Here is a 19,638-nt window from a genome sequence, read left to right on the forward strand (position 1 = left end):
ATTCTGAATTTCAGAAACAGCTGTTTGATTCTGGGTTGGGGCTCAGGTGGATTCCACAGGTTGGGGGCCACATTCTGGTACCTGAACAAACATTAAACCCATGACTACAAATCCAGAAAAAAAAAAACTATTAAATGAACAAGAGGATTTTTCAAAGTAACGTATATAGGTCCAGATAGAACCTATGCCTTTTTAAGAATGTGCTGAATCCAATACAACCCAAACATCCAAGTATGCTCCACATTGAGCCTCAGTCAGTCCAATACATGTGGCTGGATCCCTGACCAGCCATCTCTGCCTAAAGAGAAGGAATCACTGCAAATGCCTCAGAGGTGGGAGTCTCTCCCACACCTGCAGGGTCCTTGGGGCCCTCAGCTTTGCACTGACAGGAGCACTGAGCAAATGCATGTGGGCATCAGGAAAATGGATGTGTGTGCTAATTCGTCTGCAAAATACCTGAACTCTTCCTCTTCCAGAAGTTTGCTGTTATTACCTTCATGGACAGCCAGTGCTTCCTTCCACATCAAATATTCTCAAACCCCTTTCCCGAACTCCTGCCATGGCTCAGATGCTGCTGGGGCCGCAGGGGCTTAGGGCTGGGGCCACGCAAGGCCTCGGAGAGGGTGAGCATTCAAGGCCTCAAAGCACGGGGTGTCCTGCCATGCTAGTCCAAGGACAATCTTCCATAGATTTATGATTGGGACTTGCATCTCTTCCTGGATCATCCCAGAACATACATCCACAGCGCCAGGACAAACTGCCTGCCCCCACCTTGCAGCAGGGCCTGACCATGGGTCTCGGCAGGAATGGAGCCAGGTGAGCACACCTGGTAGTGGTCTCTCCTTGAGGCTCCTGCTGCCTCTGCCCCTGTGGGATGTGACGGGGGTGGGGGGACACCACCCCAGCGTAGTCAGGGCCAGCAGCTGTGCCCAGGGTCCACAGAACGGCCGGCCACGGTGTGGGACAGCTGCTGGCCCTGGGACGTCTGCCCCATCCATACCCTGGGACCCAGCTCTCATGATCTCACAGCCCCATCCTTCCCCAACCCCTGACCACCCTGGAACAGTTCTGAGCCTGCAGTGGTCTCCTTGTGCCCCCCGGTGCCTGCTGGCACCAGGACACACCTTATGTCCCCCAGATGACTGAGGTCCTAACAACTGTGTAAAAACCTCTGCGCCCCCCTGGCCACTCTCCTCCTGCTGCAGGCCTCCCACCTGTGTGCTGGGACCCCTTCACCCTCCCTCCAGCAGCCTTGGCAGTCCCTACCAGAGGCACTTTCCTCACCTCTGACCCTGCCTTCTTTGCTCTCCGTGAAATTTCAGGGGGAGCATCCACTGCCGTCCTGCAGCCTGGGTCCTGCCCTGTGGCCTGGCTCTGGCTCCACTGATCCTTGGAGGTGGCTCCTGGAGCTGCCCTTCCCATACTTACCACGAGGGCATCTCCGTCTCCCACCTGGAAGAACTCAATCAATGAGTTTCCTCATTTCCAGGAATGCCCTAATTCCTTCCAGAAATGACAGCTCCATGGACGTTCCTGAAACACAGCTCACATGAGAACCCCACTTCTCAGGAGCCTTCAGTGGTCTCAGCTCTGCAGGTTGGGCACGCTGACTGCTCTTCTCCCTCAACCGCTCCCTCCTTCCCTCCCTGCGGCTGAGCTCAGGCCTGACACAGGCTTCTTCCACCTGCTGCAAGCCAAAGCCTGCCACCCTTCAAGCTCCAGGGCAAAGCCAGCCCGAGCACCAGTGTAAATGCACCCCCTCCCTCCTGTGAGCTCCCACAGCACATTTTGGTGCCAGGAGACAGTGGTCTTGGGGGCGATGGCATGGACGTCTGCAGCTGTAAGAAGAACCTGTCACCACCCGCCTGGGGGGGACAAGGCCAGGTGACCAGCTTCACACTCTGTTCCCTCAAACTGGCCTCTGGAGGGGACACGGCCCAGTGACCAGCTTCACACTCTGTTCCCTCAAACTAGCCTCTAGGGGGGACAGGGCCAGGTGACCAGCTTCACACTCTGTCCCCTCAAACTGGCCTCTGGGGGGGACAGGGCCAGGTGACCAGCTTCACACTCTGTCCCCTCAAACTGGCCTCTGTCCTCCCCTCTTGAAACTACCTTCACAAAAATTATAACAGTGAGAAAATGATGGCAGTGAGAGACCTGATTTAACCACCCCCTATATTGCCTTTAGATGCCCTCAATTATTCCTGGGCTTAGGTCAAGCTAACTTCAGGAGACTTTTAGGTTATGGTTTAAGTGATAAGAGCCCTTCCCCCAAACTCAGCCATGTTTGTAAAGCTAATGAGAGACCACCGGGCTAGGGGGAGGAGAAGAGGCTGAATTCTGCTAAGGCACAGATATAAATGATTGGCAGCCATTATTCTGGGTGTCACAAGATATGCAACTTCCTCAGTTACCCCTGCAGATGACATCACTATTGTAGGAACCTAAGATTGGCCTTTTGAAATGTCTTTTCAGAGTTTCTGCATGTCTGACACCATGGCTCCACCTGCACCGGCCAACCACTCCTGTAGCCCCACCCAGAAGTGATTCAGCCCACTGAGGACCATTTCCCACACCCCCAGGATGGCACCCCAGCCAATCAGCAGCAAGCACCATTGCCTAGCACCCCCCCCATCCCCAAACTACCTTTGAAAAACCCTACCCTCTGAGCCTTTGGTGAGGTGATTTGAGTAACAACTCGGTCTCCCACATGGCGTGGCCAGCATCACGTCAATTAAATTCGTTCTTTACTGAAATGCTGTGTATTGATTTTGTTTGTGCAGAGGGCAGGAAGAATCCATCGGGCAGTTACATTCTCCACTGGCAAGGAAAGAGCTACAGGTAAGTTACAGATCCTTTGAAAAGCTCTGTTAATAATCTCCTGGGATGGGAGGAAGGTTGCCTTGAAATTAACTGTTAATTCTGAGCCACAGAAGCACTACAAATGGCAGGATACTCAAGTGGCTGCAGACATCTGAGTGTGCTCTGGACGTGGCATCCAAGGCCCAGCATGGCAGTCTCCTCTTCCAGACAGAATGCGCTGCCTCCGCCCAGTTCATCTACACGCAGAAACGTAGAGAATGGGGTGGTCTGTGCCAGAGGTGTGATAGGGGAGACTCTAGCCAGTGGAACAAGGAGGGGTCATCAAATCTTAGAAAGAAGAACACGGGGCCCTGCCCTCAAACTTCAAAGAATTGACAGACCGGAGAAGAGAAAATGCTGATTTCACAAAGTGGATGGTGAACAAACGGAAAACCTTATCTCCTGTGTAAAGGCAAACAGAAAACTCTCAGGACCCCCAAACTCTTTATGCCAAAGGAAAAGTTAAGGATGGAGGCCCAGTTCATTTCACACTGATCATGTGAATTACAAGCTTGTCTTCCCAGGTGCAGAATGACAAGATGAGATCAGTCATTTCCTCCACCTACCCAGAGATACCTGCAAAACTGATGCTTCCTTTACCCCCTTTCTTTCTTCAAAAGTTCATCTGGTCTGATGTAAAACGCAGATTTACTGGGTACCAACTAAAGTCTCAGCATGTGGCCATTTGCCTTACTACCTCCTCACCGGTCTCCCCACAGGCCTTCGCCGCTTTAATGACAAGTATAAACACTAACCCTCCTGAAGACCTCGTCAGAAAAGAGTCACAGGTGTGTCTGTGACTCACGTTTTTTCCAGATCTGCTATAAGACTGGCTTAATAAACCTCTTGAAACCTTCACTGAAATCCATGCCTAAGTCACTGATTTTGGTTATCACCAGAGGTGGCTTAAGCTTCTCAAAGTTAAAATGGAGACAACAGCTGAAAAATCCCTGAGCAGACACAACCAGTCAGGTCTCATAGAGTACCTCAACCTTGATTGATTTGCAGACATAAGCAACACTTAACCTGAGCCATTTCTTATAAATTCCCATTTTAAAGAAGAATAGGATTTAAGCTCAACAATCAGAAGTAGCAAACAAACTTTTAATAATCATATCAACAAGGAACTTTCCAATGGGATAGAACAAATAAGGCAGCTGTGCAAGTGTAACCAAGCCAGCATTCTTTGCTTTACTTCTGTGTTGTCTATAAAAGCCTCCCCCTCACATTCCTTCAGGGGAGTTCCTGAACCACCTCTGGTTTCAAGCTGCCCAGTTCATGAATTGTTACTTGCTCAGATGAACTCTTTAAACACATCACCGTGCCTCAGTTTACCTTTTTGACAGTCTGGTGTCAGAAGTGAGATCCCTAGGAGCAGAGAGTAACCAGGCATGGGCAGCCCCCAGGCCACTGTGCTCACTGCTGTCTGGCTGCATTTGGTGGCCACAGGGGAAGCCCCTCCAGGAGGTCGAGCTCCACAACTGGCATCCTGAGCTCTCCGACTCCATGGGAGCAGTTTTTATTCCAGAGCTCACTGGGTCTGACAGGGACTGCACTGGAACCTGGACTGGGATCCAGAGTCAAACTGGGTGTTCTACAGGAACTGGCCTGGGTCCAGTTGGAGGCCTCAGGTAAGAAAAATGTGAGAAAAACAGGGAATTATGGGTTCATCAGAATCCATGGAGTCTAGGACACCCCATCTGGAACTCCAGCTAATTTTATGTTCAGAAACTACAGACCCAGAGCCTATGCCTTTCTAGAGAAATGGGTGCAGCTCAGGGGGATGACTCTGAGTCCCAGTGGCCACACGGGAAGTTCATTCCACATGAAATCATTCACGTATGGGCACATTCAAGAAAAAGGATCCCTGAGTGTGTGCAAACCACGCAATACATTTTTTGATTGGCATACAGATTGACTTCAGACAGAATGATTGGCATACAGATTGATTTCAGACAGAAGGACTCCAAAAATGCAGCCCCCCTAAAGGAATCTCTACAGCACTCAAACAAAATGCTATTTTGAGTCTACTAACATTTGTTTTCTTGCCTTTTCCATATGAAGATTCTGAAAACCAACTTTCTTACAAATTAAATCCTCCACTGAGCCTGGGGCATCTGCAACAACTAACTCGGATTTTGGCCTTGCACACAACCCTGAGCTATTACAAAAGCAGCCACCTGAGGCTGAAGGTGAGAAGGACTCGTCAACACACCAGTGTCTCCTGGCCACTCCCTAAACACGCCCGTGGTCCCAGTAAATCTGACCCCGGACAACAGGCAACTATGCCCACAACTCCTTTCTGGAGAAAACTTAATGTCCTTTCTCCCTGCCTTAGAGATACCGAAATCTTTAAAATGCAGGCATCTGGGAAATGACGCACCAGAAGGGAGAAAAAATGGGAACACTGTAGAAAAAAACTGGCAAATGGAAAATCTTAAAGTCCTTTCCATATGTATTAACAAAAGACTTTGGCCATCCAAACAGGTAACTTTATCTGCCAAGAACACAATTTGGACCGACCAGTGAGTTTTATATTATTGTACCTGGCACAGGGCTACAATTTGAGAACAGAGTCCAGGAATCTCTGCTTCTGTCTGTTTGGTTATGTACGTCTATATTTATGTATGTTATTTGTATCTCATATTACCCTACCTTCTGATGTTATTATTAGAAATAACATATAAAAGAGATCTATTTTATTGGCCTAAAGAAAATTAGGTGCTTGTAAAAATTAAATATTTTGTGAGAAAAAAAGGAACTAACCCAATGGTTTTCAAGTTCATATAACTTGAGTAATTTTTAATAAATAAGAATATCAATGATTTAGTAGAAATAGACATTCTACCTAGCTGAGCTAGTCAATTAAGCTCATTATTCCTGTTAAAAAATTTGTCAACAAGAAAAATAACCTGAGATGACAGGTAGTTTGATATTATCTGTCTGTTTAAAAGCAGTTTCCAAAATATTTTTGAAAACTTGAAACTCTGAAATTATACTGTTAAATTAAATGACACTTACTACATATCTAGATCATGCCCAAACAAGATAAACTACTAAAACACTAATTCCTAAAAAGCAGTTTAAGCTTAAGTATTTTTGGCTTATTCTAGAGGAACTGGAGCTACCTGGGTCTGCCAGTAAGCGTGTCCTGTGCTGAGGAAACACGTGCCATTTAATAACTATGATGCCATGGACTTCCTAATTCACAGTGTGTATCAGTGTTGCCAAGGATTAAGAATTTGAATTAACATGTGTAATTAAAACCACTAGAAATAAAGATGAAAGCAAACAACTGTATATGAAAAAAACACAGAAAGTAGGATGTGTTTTTAATAAGGAAAAGTATACGAGGTCTGTGTTTAAGGAAAAAGAGAGTACTTTTATCTTAAAGCAAGATGACTGATTGTTCCAGAATAAAAAAGAAGAAAATGAGTAAGACAAAAACTGAGTGGGTATACACAGTTGTAGAAAGTCTGACAAAAGAAATTTTATGTGTGGTCAAACTACTAACATTAGAATGATTTTATTTATAATTTTTTGTTAAAGCTTAAACTACTGACACAAAGTGAGTTTGTTTTCCATTAATAGGACAATATTTTCTTTTCTTTTTTTTTTTTTTTTTGAGATGGAGTCTTGCTCTGTCACCCAGGCTGGAGTGCAGTGGGGCCATCTCGGCTCACTGCAAACTCCGCCTCCTGTGTTCACGCCATTCTCCTGCCTCAGCCGGGGTCTCACCATGTTGGCCAGGATGGTCTTGATCTCCTGACCTCATGATCCGCCTGCCTCAGCCTCCCAAAGTGCTGGGATTACAGGCGTGAGCCACCGCGCCCGGCCAATAGGACAATATTTTCTTGAATATTGGTCTTCTCTTAATTACAAAAGTTTTTTTTTTTTTTTTTTTTTTTTTTTTTACATTTTAAGTAATTGGCCTAGAAAACAATGATTTTGTGCTTTATCAGGATAACTTATTAAGCTTCATGTTGTCTTTATTTAGTCTTTGATTAGTCAAGAAAAGTGAGTCTTTAATATTAAAAAAGGGCCGGCTACAGGGGCTCGCGCCTATAATCTCAGCACTGTGGGAGGCCAAGGCAGGCGGATCAATTGAGGAGTTCAAGACCAGCCTGGCCAACATAGTGAAACCCTGTCTCTACCAAAAATACAAAAAATTAGTTGGGCATGGTGACATATGCCAGTAATCCCAACTACTCGGGAGGCTGAGGCAGGAGAATTGCTTCAACCCAGCAGGCAAAGGTTGCAGTGAGCCCAGATCGCACCCCTGCACTCCAATCTGGGTGACAGAGTGAGTGAGGCTCTGTCTCAAAAAATAAATAAAATAAAAATAATATTTAAAAAGGAAAGTTTTTAATTACAATCTGGTATCTGTTCCATAAAAACCTGCTGAAAAATGTTAATAAATGGGAGGAGGCCAGGCACAGTGGCTCACACCTGTAATCCCAGCACTTTGGGAGGCCAAGGCGGGTGGATCACCTGAGGGCAGGAGTTTGAGACCAGCCTGGCGAACATGGTGAAACTCCATCTCTACTAAAAATACAAAAATTAGCTGGGCATGGTGACAGGTGCCTGTAATCCCAGCTACTCAGGAGGCCGAGGCAAGAGAATTGCTTGAACCCAGGAGGCGGAGGTTGCAGTGAGCTGAGATCACGCTATTGCACTCCAGCCTAGGTGACAGAGTGAAACTCCATCTCAGAAAAAATAAATAAATGAGAGGATCAGCCAACGCATCAGCAAATGTCAGCCGGATGGTTTAATTTCCACTCATCCCATGACATGAGGCAACCCTCAAACACACAGGCCCTGGCCATGAAGCCTTCGGGGAATCACAGGACTGGGTACTGACCCAGAAAACTACAAAGCTTTGTGACCAAAGAGGTTCGAGTCCCGAGTCCCCTTCAGGAAGAGCTGCAGTCTGCTCACATGTCCAAGTTTGCCTCTGTTGCTTATAACAACATACCGGAAACTGGGTAAATTATAAAGGAAAGGCGTTTATTTCTCACAGTTATGAGGCTGGACAAGTCCAGGGTCGAGTGGTCACAGTGGTGAGGGCTTTCTTGCTGGCGGGGACTTTTCAGGGTTCCCAGGTGGCACAGGCCATCGTGTAGTGAGGGGGCCGAGCGTGTTGGCCCAGGTCTCTCTTCTTCTTCTTATAAAACCTCTCCCATGAAAACCCACTAATCTATTAACGGATTAACCCACTTACGAGGGCAGAGCTTTCATGATCCAATCACCTCTTCAAGGCCCGTCTCTCAATACTACTACATTGAGGATTAAGTTTTAACCTAAGTATTTAAGGGGATAAATATTCAAACCGTAGCAAATCAAAAACACCTGAGAGCCGAAGCCACCAAGAATCTGACAGGTTGCATGAAAGCGCACATTAGTGTCCATCCACAGTGGCCACGTACCCAAGACAACCACTGCTGCCCAGGAAGAAGCTGAGAGGTCACTGGCCACACACTGAGGAGTTGTGTGTGTGGTGAGCTGCATGCTGGCTGTGGGTTTGGTTTCCATTGAGCCAGCCCAGGTCTCTGAGCCTCTCAAGAACCCCCACGTCAACACAGTCCTTGTGGAAGAACAGGCTGAGCCCAGGAAAAGGAGGAGGCCCCGACAGACAATATGCTGTAAAAACCATGGCTTGTAAGTCAAGAATGTGAAATGGGTATCTAAATGTAAAATCATAAAAAATGAGGCCAGCAGGAATTGTTACCGCTGTGGCCATGTGAAGGAGGAGCAGCCACTTGTCACCAACCCCCACCAGCAGGACAGGAAGCAGCCAGGTTCTGAGGACACCCAGGCGTACCTGGGGAGGAGGAGGCAGGTGTGAGAGCCCAAGGATGGAGGAGACAGAGATCAAGGGAGGGGAGTGGAGAAGGCAGAGAGGTGTGCACTGGGAGAGGCCGTCGACTGGTGGGAGCTTGCTGCGTCTGGGGTCACCAGCACCAGACTGAGCCCTGACCTCAGCAGGAGGGGTGGGGAGGAAGCCGACTCTGACCCCATCAGCAGCAGCTCACCCCAAGGGGCCGGCCGCTCACCCTGAATCACTTCCTGTGACCCACTGTGGTCACCCAGGCAACAGCTCCGTTCTTCCCAGACAGGAGAAGCCATTGGTGCACTTCTGAGTGGCCCCCTCCTTCACCTGCCAGGAACTGACTTCTCAACCATAATTCCCTTTTTGATTCTTAAGATAAGCATTTTATTCAGGGTAAAAATTAATTCAGTGAGATTTGTTTCCTATAAAAAGTAAATATAAAGATGTTACTTTTAAAAAAATAGAGACAGCTTCTTGCTCTGTTGTCCAGGCTGGAGTGCAGTGGCGCCATCATAGCTCACTGCAGCCTTGAACTCCTGGGCTCAAGCAATCCTTCTGCCTCCGCCTCCTGAGAAGATGGGACTATAGGTGTGTGCCACCACACCAGGTTAAGTTAAAAAGTTTTTTTTGGTGTCTTGCTATGTTAATCAGGCTTGTCTTGAACTCCTGCCTTCAAGTTATCCTCCTGCCTCGATCTCCCAAAGTGCTGGGGTTACAGGTGTGAGCCCACTGCACCAGGCCATAAAGACATTACTTTAAGACTGTCCCAACCAATCAACAGTTATTAATTATTTAAATATCCAAGACAAGGAAATGACCTTAAGGAGCGTAGAAACAGAAGAAATCTAGTCAAAAAGATCCAAAAGAAAAAAGTGACCAGCTGTTTATATCATCAGTCCAAAAAGGTATTTGGACTAGAACAAGGACCTACTTATATCAGAGAGAAAACGAAAAGGAAAGAGATAGGCACCATTTAAGATACAACTGACGTCTACACCATCAGTATCGACATCAGAGGAACCTACTTCTCTGCTCTCTGCCATGGATTCCAAAACTGCTCAGTTCAGACCTCCTGGAGCATAACACAGTGATTATTCATTTAGTTTCTTAGCACTGGTCTGCCTTGAACGTCTGTTGAGGACCAGGAACAGCGAGCTCCCACCACAGCTCCAGCTCCCGCAGCAGAGAGCAGCACCGCGGGGCAGCTGAGCTGAGACCACAGAGCGAGGTGGCATGCTGCCGTCGCACAGGGCCCTGGACCCCCCGAGGAGGGCCAGTCCCCACATGACACTGTGAGCGAGAACCCTTTTGTGGACAGTCCGGTTTCCTCTGACAAAGAGGAACAAGAAAGAAAGGGCTAGGTGTAAAATGGGTTGTGATTAACCATATTCCACATGACACAACCATCACAGGAATGAGAAAGTGGGCTAAAATAGTGTCATTTGGTCATAGGAGATGGTGATTCCAATTTTATATTAGTAGCTTGAAGTTAACCCTCAAATGCTGGTGAAATATTTTATTCCCACCATCAAAACAGTCACTAGAACATTGCTTGTAGTAGCGACATACTGTCGGCTACGTAAAAGTCCACGGACCTGGGAGAGACTAAAGAAACACATTAGAATACTATAGCAGCTCTTAAAGAGAATATAAGAACAAATACAAAACAGTCGCCAAATAGTTGTTACACTGAAATACAAAACAGAAAAGAAAAGCAAAATGCCGGGTGCATGTGTGAAGAGTGTGCCAGCTTCCACGTGTCTGGAAGGAAAAGCGGGGTCTGCCCACGTGCACACCCCGACTCTCCGGGGCAACTCGGGACTGGCAGTGGTGGAGTCTGTAGAGACATTTCCCGTTACACACATTTTTGAACAGAATTTTTCTATGTATATATATATATATATATATATATATATACACGTATATATCACTTAATTTCTACTGTGAGAATTTTCATTAATTTGTTCAGCAAAAGCTTTTAAAATATCTCTTTAGATGCTAAGTTCTGTGTGAGACTTGGGAGAAGCAGCAGGAACATGATGCCATCTCCTCCGGGCACCGTAGGAGAAGGACCAAGAAATCACACAGTGAGTTACAATCACGAAAGTCACAGAATGCTATGGGACAGTAAAGGAAGCACATTTACATCCTACTCGGCAGCCACCAATCCTTGCTTGAGGAGATCATTCCCCCAAGTATGATAGATAATATGTTTCTCTGACATAAGTCATCCTTTTTTCTGAGGATGTTTGTATAGCAAACAACCTAGGAGAGTTCGATAATTAAGATAATTAAGATACCATCTCTCTCTGTAACAAAGGCTGGGGGTTTGCCAGCAGCCTCCTTTTGACACTGGGGGTTTCCTAAGCCAGTTCTCCTCAGCTACGACACAAATGCACTGCATCTGAGGGGGCCGCTCCCACTGCTCCTGGGGGGCTTGAGAAGCAGAGGGAACCCGTGGGCACATGCAGCTCATGATGCCTGCTGTGCCGTGAACAGCAAGTCTCTTGTCTCTGGCCCAGCATCTCCCATCTTCTGCAGCATCTGCAAAACTGTGGCAGGCGACCTTGTTAGCCTGCAAGTGGGGAATGACCTCAAACCCTTCATAGTTCCTGACATGTAGATTGAAATTAGTTCAGCATCCATTGTTTTAAAAAAAATCAAACAAAAGTTAGTTTTTAAGCCTAGCACTTTCTGTGGCCTGGTCTAAGCTGACATTCGCCATCAGATCCATTTCAACCATGCACCTCTGAAGGATGTCTCAGAACAGTGAGCTCCCAGAACACACAGAGACCACCTCTGCTTCTCCCCAGAGCAGGTCACACCCCTCCAGACGTGGGTGTTAAGAATGATATAAAATCACACGAAAGTTCCTATCCAGCCTGTGCCTAGGCAGGAAGCCTGGACAAAGCCCCCTCAGGGACCTGTGCCTTCCACCTGTGAGTTGGCACAGGCCATGGGAACAGGGCTGGATCTCGGCTCTGAGGCCAGGAGTGCCTCATACACATATCCGCAAGAGAAAGCTTGTCTTAGTGATGCATCGATGTTAAGTCATACAGCTCCAATAACTCCTAAGCTTACAAAGAGAATCCTGTAAGAGAGCTTAGAATTGAAATTGGTTTCTGTCTGGATTTACGTGTTTTTTTTTTTTTTAGATTCAACATGTAATAAAGAGAAACATTTCCAAATTTCCAAATCAGACTTACACAAATTACCTCACTGGAACTGGAAGCTAGGTTTTTTCACCTCATTTCTGGCACTCTTTCACACAAATTTCTTAATCGTACAGATTTAAAAGTGGCTGTAACAGACCGTCAGTGTCTCACCTCACCTGGCATCATGTGCAAATGCATGTCTCATGGAGTCACTCAGCCCATCTAATCAGACGCCTGCCTCAGCCTGTAGATTCTGGTTGACATTGCTGATAGCATCTTTATTCTGGTAACTTACTTCTATTTACATCCCCGGCATTTGAGCCATGCATATTTCAAAGAGTGCAAAAAAACAAAAGAGTGGCCAGGCTGAGGCCCCGGCATGCTGCTGCTTCTCTCCTGAAGGGCAGTGTCTTGTTACCAAGTACTTCGTGCAAGTCAAAAGGGTAAAACGGATCAGATACAGATATTTTTCCTACAGAGCTGATATTGGAAATAAGAGCCTTCAATACGACCTGTCGCTGCAAGAAAGCCCAGTGACAAGTTTCCCAACCCACGCTGCCTACGAGGGCCTCTTGGGCCTGCATCTGAACCCGCTCAAGTTGGTGTGGGGCTGAGTGACTGCCTGGGACCTGTGGCCCCTGGCGTCCGATGTGACTTACACACAGATTGCCCACTGAGGAGGAGGGAAGCCCTGTGAATAGTGTAAATGTGCTGACCTGTCTTTGGATGAGGGTGTTCCAGGAGGCATCGGATGGCCCCAGGCTCCCTCAAAATCTTTTTTTTTTAATGTATTGTTTGCAAACTTTTAAGAAAGTGGAATATTTTATATAAATCTGCATTTCTAATATCCCATGAAAACAGGAAGATGGACAATTTGGAACTTGGAGGTGAGGAGGGCTGCCCAGGCCCCCAGGCCCCCAGGTAGTCCTAAAAGCCTGTCTCTCCTCAGGACTACCTTTAAGAAGGACCCTCCATGGCCATGCTGCTGCTTCTGCTGTGGCGGACTGGCTGCCTCCTCCATCCACGTCTCCTGGGCCGCATCAGCACTTCCCAGGACAGACTCTCAGCATGGCTTCAGCCAAGTTACTTTATTTGCCTTTCTCTGGACAGAGTTCAACCAGACAATCTGGAAGATGGGCCAGAACCATGCGTGCACCACGGAATCGCAGATCTTTAAAGCCAGAAGAAGCCTTGGAGGCAGAGCCTGCATGTTTCAGACCAAGAAACGGTGGCTCAGAGGGGGATGGGAATGGGAAGGGACACCTGTTTTAGTGACAATCTACAGCCCATTGTCCAGCGTGAAGACCGCTGGCTGCCTGTGGCTACTGGACCTTGAAATGGGGTCCAAATTGTGTTGTGCTGTAAGCACAAAAAACACACTGGACTTCTAAAACTTATCATAAAATAAGAATGCAAAATTAATAATTTTAGGTTGATTATACGTTGAAATGTTAACGATTCAGATTTATTCAGGTAAATAAAGGATACTATTAAAATTAACCTCTCATGCTTCTTTTTACTCATTGTAATGTGGCTTGCATTCTGTTGCTGCTGGGCAGGGCTATTCTTGAATAAAGCCCACCATCTGAGGCCCTCTACAGGACACCAGACTGTTTTAACACAGATTTAATTTCTTTCTTGAAGAGGAGAAAATCATGACAAAGAGCAGAGAAAGCTGAGGGACAAAGGCCTTGCTACTATTTATAGGCCGGGTGCTATCCCAGGGCAGAGTCTATAAACAGGTTGTTAGCAGGCCCAGTTGGGGCATGATGGCCCAGCATGCCTCTGTCAAACCGGAGAAGGCAATCTGCACGTTCACAGTGTTCACCACAGGCCCGTCTTCAGCACAACCAAAGTCCCATTTTCCTGTTTGCTTTCTGCCAAGTACCCACCATCCTTAACCAGATCAAAATCATCTGTCCTATAGCTAAGAATTTAAAATGCAAGAATTCAGATAAATGCTTATCCCCTGGAAAACTGAAGCTGCTTTTGCAAAGCATAACAAAGCCCATGAAATTGTTTTAGTAACTGTTGCTATCATCTCAAACCATGGAAACTGTTACTGTTAAGGATTCAGGTTTTCTTTTTAAAGGTGTGTGTGAAGACCTTACCTATCCAACTCTCTATGAGTTTTACCAGTAGTTCATTAACAAACAATGAGAAGTGGCCTTTTTCTTTTTCTTTTTTTTAAGATGCAGGTGGTGACCCTGAACCACAGCTGAGTGAGGCGCATTCCCGGGTAAGACTGTCACTGGAGTTCTTACTCACCAAGCCTCTGCCTTACCTTTGTGTTTTTCTGTTTGAGACCTCAGAAGCTCTGCACATTTTGTTTCTTCCTCCTGTATTTCCAGATGAAATCGGCATTCTGGGTGAATGCCGTTCACCTGTTCATGGTTAAAAGAAATATTAATAACTAAAAATTCCACAATAAGAGGAAAAGCAAGCAAAAGTTCTACAAAAACAACCCCAAACCTCACAGTTTTAAACTGCTTCCAAACCAAAATGCATTTAAAACCAATCACCTCAATTTTTCTGGCATTTTTAAAAAAACTTCACTGTTTACTTTGTAAAGGTATTATAAAACAAATACAAAATCTAATAGAATATTTTTTTCTGAGCAGGAAAATGAACTTACTAACAGAATACGTCGGTACTAATTTGGAGGCAACAGAGCTCTTTACTCCACTAATCTCTCGACACCTGGCTCCTCCGTTTCACAGCCTTTGGTTTGGTTTAAGCCTGTGGACTGCGCAGCGTCCTCTGAGGACGGCCTCCACCCGGGAAAGAGCCGTGATACAAGGGCTTTATGTTTAAAGGTGTTGGTACATGTTCAAAGCTTAACCCTCTAACTACAGATAAAACTGCAATCATTTTGACTAGAATTTGGGGTGGAAGAGATATTCAAAAAAATCAGCAAGATGAGGAGGGAGGAAGAGGTGGGGGAATCACACCACTGTGGCCCCACAGAGAAGAGGGGGCGATTTCCAGTCAGGCTCCATCAGGGGAGCGGAAGATGCTACAAAGATAGTAATTAACCGTCTATTAATGTGAGAAGAAGACAGAACTACACAATGCTTCCTCTCAGAAGGCACCGTTTCTACCTAGATCGACGTTCTTGTTCTTCACGCCCACCCCCAAGTCAGCACAGGGCCTGCCAAGCGGCCCTTGGGGGCTTAAGGAGGGCTCCCCCCACCCATCCTTTTGGTCTTGATCTTCCCGTCCCCCAACACCGACCAAAATTCTACTTGTACTAAAGTAGTAACTAAAGACAATCACGCTGTTGGGCGTACTATGGCCATCTATGTTTAGTTATCTTACTGTCGAAATGGTCAATAAGAGTTCCAACCAGGAACACAATATCCTAACAGAATTAAGGGGAAAACAACGCTGGAACTTCTGCCACCTTTAGCCCCATTTAAAAGAGCTTGCTTCTAGCTCGTGACTGAACCAGCACCAGGCACTGACTCCGGGTCTCAAGTCCTCTGTTTTCATGCAGGACAAGTGAGTGGCTTAAATTTCAGAATTAAGGAAATTACATTGATGTAAAAAGAAAAACTTTGTTAAAGTATAAAAGACATTAATAATACCTGACGTTCCTGGAACATGCAGAGCAATGACTTCTTTTAGGACATTTTAGCAACGAAAGCGGCATTAACCATGATAAAGCCTGGTACTTTCCAAGGACCCGCTCCTCAAAGCGCCCACCCTCGAGGGAGGAGAGCCTAGCTGCGCCTCCGCGCAAGGCCAGGGAGTGTGGCTCGAGCCCCGCTGCAGACTGGGCGTCGCCGGTTAATCAATGACACTGTCCCGTCAGCATCGCAGCCTCCCAGCTGCAGAGAGGCCGCGGATCGGTCCAGACCTACCTCGGCTGCGACGCGCACGAAAACCGCGCGCACCGCAAACCCGCTTCGGTCTCCAAGAGGAAAGCAAGAAACAAGGCTCGAATTTTTTTTTCTTTTCTCTCTCTTTTTTTTAAGGTTCACAAAGGGAATAATTCAGAACTCCATGTGCGAAGGCACTTATTCAACAAACTTTTGCGCAGTTATTTCCTCCAGTGCTCTTGGGAAAAAAGCAACTATTTCCAAAAGGAAACTTTATTTAACCGACGCCACGTCCCCCCGACACTAAAACCAACAAACCAGTAAGTACAGGGAGGGGCCGAGAGGCATCTGCGGCCAACGCCAACCCCGATCTCCCCGTGAAACGCGCAGCCCGCGCAGGTGCCCGCAGCTCCCAGCTCCCGGGACGGCCCCGAACGAGCTCATCGTTGACGCGTCCGGGAAGAAACGATCCCGTTTCCAGCAAACCCCGGACGGTGGGGCGCGGGGAAGGGCGCAGGCAGCCTCCCAACCCGAGTCCCGCAACCCGGCGGGGCCGGAGCTCGGCGCTTCACGCTCTCCGGGAGGAAGCTCCGGACCCCGGGCGACCCCGCTGCCTCTCCCGGACCCCGCCCGCGCCCGGGAGGAAGGCGAAGCCCGGCGGGAGGAGCGCTCTTCTCGGAAGGGGAGAACCGGGTCCGGGGCGCCGTGGGGCGGGGGTCGCGGGCGCACTCACGGGGGCTAGCAGCCAGCAGGTCAGCAGCGCGGGCGGCAGCAGCGTCCGCATCCCGAGCTCAGCGTGCCGGGGGCAGCCCAGCGCCCGCCGCCTCCGTCCTGGGTCCCCGCGGTTCCGCCGCCTCCAGCATGGGCCGGGAGCGAGTGCGCGGAGACCTCGGGCCCCGCAGCTGCAGCCGAGCGGCCCGAGCGCGTGGGCCGCCCCCTCCGTCCCGGCAGCTGGAGCGCGCTCAATGCTCGTCCGTCCCCCACGCGCCCCGCCGCTCCGCCCCCCGCCCCGGTCCCCGCCCCGCGCTGCCCCAGTCCTCGTCTCCCTCCTCCCCCGAGAACCCCCGCTCCGCGCCCCTCCTCCCCGCCTCCCACTTCCCCTTCCCCTGCGCCCCGCGCCTTCTCCTCGCCCCTGGGCTCTCTGTCCCCGCCGCGCGCGCTCCCTCTGGTCTCCGCGACCCCCCCAGCCTCTCTCTCCGTCCTCCTCCCCTCTTCTCTGCCCCACGCCCCCCTCCCGGCCGCGCCTCCAGATTCTGTGGGCGGAGGGGCTGGGAAGGGGGTGCTCAGTGCGCGCCCGGCTCGGAGTAGAGAGAACTGGGGAACAGCGGCCGGCGCGGGGCCGGGAGAGGAGGACCCGGGCCAGGTGTGCGCTCGGAAGGGGCGGATGCCTTTGCCGCCGCCTGTACCTGCCTTTCTTAATAAAGCCCAAGAAAGCGGCCAGAGGCCCGTCCGGGGTGGGCGCGCCGTCTTTGTAGCCAGTGGGGCTCGGTTGGGGCGTCTGAAAATGGAGAAAATTAGAGTGCTTTTTGGTGGGGACCCCCGCAGCCTCAAAAGAGGACGTCAGGTTGAACGGAAAGCTGGAGAAAAACGCAGACGGAGGTATAGGTGGGTCCCAGCCTCAGCTGGGTAGCTGGTTTTGTGTCCTGCGTTTGCAAAACGGGGGTCATTCTGTCCCCGCAAACGCAGCGGCGGGTGGGGAGCGCTGGGCGGGGACTCACGCGGTGCCACTGGGGCCGCCCCGCCGCGCCCCACGCGGGACTGCGCGGCCTCCCGAGGCGCCTGCGTGACCAACCCAGGAGAGCTCGGCGTTCCCCAGCAAGTGGAAAGCACTGGAATGAGAGATACAAGTTAAGTTTGTGTTGTTTTAATTTTTATTTGGAAATAATTTCAAACTTACACAAAAATTAGAAGAATAAGAATATTACAAATAACTCCTTTTTATCCTTTTTGTGGATTCGGTCATCATCATTAACATTTACCTCATTGGGCTTATCATTTGCTTCTCTCTGATCCCCCACCCCCCGTATTCACAGATACCGATTTTTCTATCATCTGATGTTTATCATCCATATTATCTATCATCTACCTGTCCATCATCTACCTATCATCTATCATCTATCGATCTGTCATGTATCTATCTATCATCTATCGTCTTCCTATCGATCGTCTATCTGTAATCTATCATCTGTCATCTATCATCTACCTGTCCATCATCTACCTATCGTCTATCCATCTGTCAGGTATCTATCATCATGCGCCTATCCTCTATCATCCACCTATCCTCTATCACCTACCTGTCATCTATTATCTGTGATCTATCCATCTATTATGTACCTATCATCTATCATTTGCCTATCTTTCATCTGTCATTTACACCTATTTATCATCTATCATCTGTTGTCATTTATGATCTATCCATCTATCATGTACCTATCATCTCTGTATCATGTATCAATCAGCTATCATCTACCTATCATCTCTCTGCGATCTATCATCTATTACCTATTACCTACCATCTACCTATTTATCATCTATCATCTACCTCTCTGTCATTTATCTATGATCTATCCATCTATCATGTGGTTATCATCTATTATATTCCTATCGATTGTCTATCTGTAATCTATCATCTATTATCTGTCATCTATCACCTGCCTATCCGTCATCTGTGACCTATCATATCTGTGATCTACCTGCCTGTCATCTATCAATCACCTATCTGCCTATCTGTCATCTGCCTGTCATCTATCGATCATCTATCATCTGCCTATCTGTCATCTGCCTGTCATCTATCCTCTAACTGTTATCTCTCTGGCTTCATCCATGTGTATCTAGTGGGAGACGACAGAGAGGGAGACCTGGGCCTTAGACGAGCTGCTTGGCTTGTGAAGAAAGCTCTTGACGCTGGGTGCCTTCGACGAACGCATCTTTTTCTTTTTTTTTTTTTTTTTGAGACAGAGTCTCGCTCTGTCGCCCAGGCTGGAGTGCAGTGGCGCGATCTCGGCTCACTGCAAGCTCCGCCTCCTGGGTTCTCGCCATTCTCCTGCCTCAGCCTCTCCGAGTAGCTGGGACTACAGGCGCCCGCCACCACGCCCGGCTAATTTTTTTTGTATTTTTAGTAGAGACGGGGTTTCACCGTGGTCTCGATCTCCTGACCTCGTGATCCGCCCGCCTCGGCCTCCCAAAGTGCTGGGATTACAAGCGTGAGCCACCGCGCCCGGCCCGAACCCATCTTTTTCTCCCGGTTCCACCTGGGCAAGCGATGAACTTTGAACTCTGTGCATTTGTAGGAATGACAGCACCTGCCCTTCCACCGCAGAGGGGCTCCGTAAGAATCAAGGTAATTAATGCACACGTTAATACCTTGTTGAAGGCTTACATTTTAGAAGTGACTGTCCGGGGTGCAGTGAGGGGTCGCATGACGGATGAGTCTTCTCCTGCAGCAGTGCGTCCCGCTGGACGGGGTAGACCAGGAGAAATGGCTGTGGTCATAGCTAGATGCCACACTTCTCTGAAGGTCCAGTGTGTGTGTAGTCACGGGCTTTGCTGAACACCCCTAAACCCTGCGGTTACCTGATGCTCTTAGAAAAATGACCAAAGTCCTCAATATGCCTTTGTAAACAAAAGATAAAATTCTAAGCCCCCCAACCAACTTAATGGACTCCCCTCTTGGCCAAAGGGATCCCAAAGAAACCCGAAAAACGAGTTCAGGCCATGACAGGGAGAGGGGGTTGGGCAGGCCTCACTACACCCTCCTTTCCTGGAGTTCATGACCAACATTAACATAAAAACAGAGCTCCTAAGGCTGACCAGACTCTTCATAGCAATAAGATAGCAAATTCCCACCAGACTCTAGTAGAGCATCACATGACGGCCAGCAGGCCCTGAAGAAATATATTTGACAGATTTTGAAATGGCCCAGCAAAGCTGTCTGTTGGGGAATCCTGCACTCTGGAGAATCCCTGTCCCT

General features: G+C 48.3%; 1 protein-coding gene across 3 annotated transcripts in view; it reads right to left on the bottom strand.

Moving 5' to 3' along the window:
- Nucleotides 1-16,631, bottom strand: part of VIPR2 (vasoactive intestinal peptide receptor 2) — a 113,512-nt gene extending 96,881 nt beyond the window's left edge. Inside the window, exons 1-2 of one of the 3 annotated variants that reach the window (XR_004032971.1) lie at nucleotides 16,402-16,631; nucleotides 14,132-14,231 (exon numbers count right to left, since the gene is read on the bottom strand). Coding sequence is in view for 2 of the 3 variants with exons in the window: in XM_030825696.1 (XP_030681556.1) it covers nucleotides 14,132-14,231; nucleotides 16,402-16,452 (151 nt within the window). In the remaining variant the exon portion in view is untranslated. The remainder of the gene's footprint in view (nucleotides 1-14,131; nucleotides 14,232-16,401) is intronic. The other 2 variants (XM_030825696.1, XM_030825697.1) reach the window with 2 other exon arrangements.
- Between the last annotated feature and the right edge of the window lie 3,007 nt (nucleotides 16,632-19,638).

Source organism: Nomascus leucogenys, chromosome 13, assembly GCF_006542625.1.
Source record: "Nomascus leucogenys isolate Asia chromosome 13, Asia_NLE_v1, whole genome shotgun sequence".
Taxonomy (NCBI): domain Eukaryota; kingdom Metazoa; phylum Chordata; class Mammalia; order Primates; family Hylobatidae; genus Nomascus; species Nomascus leucogenys.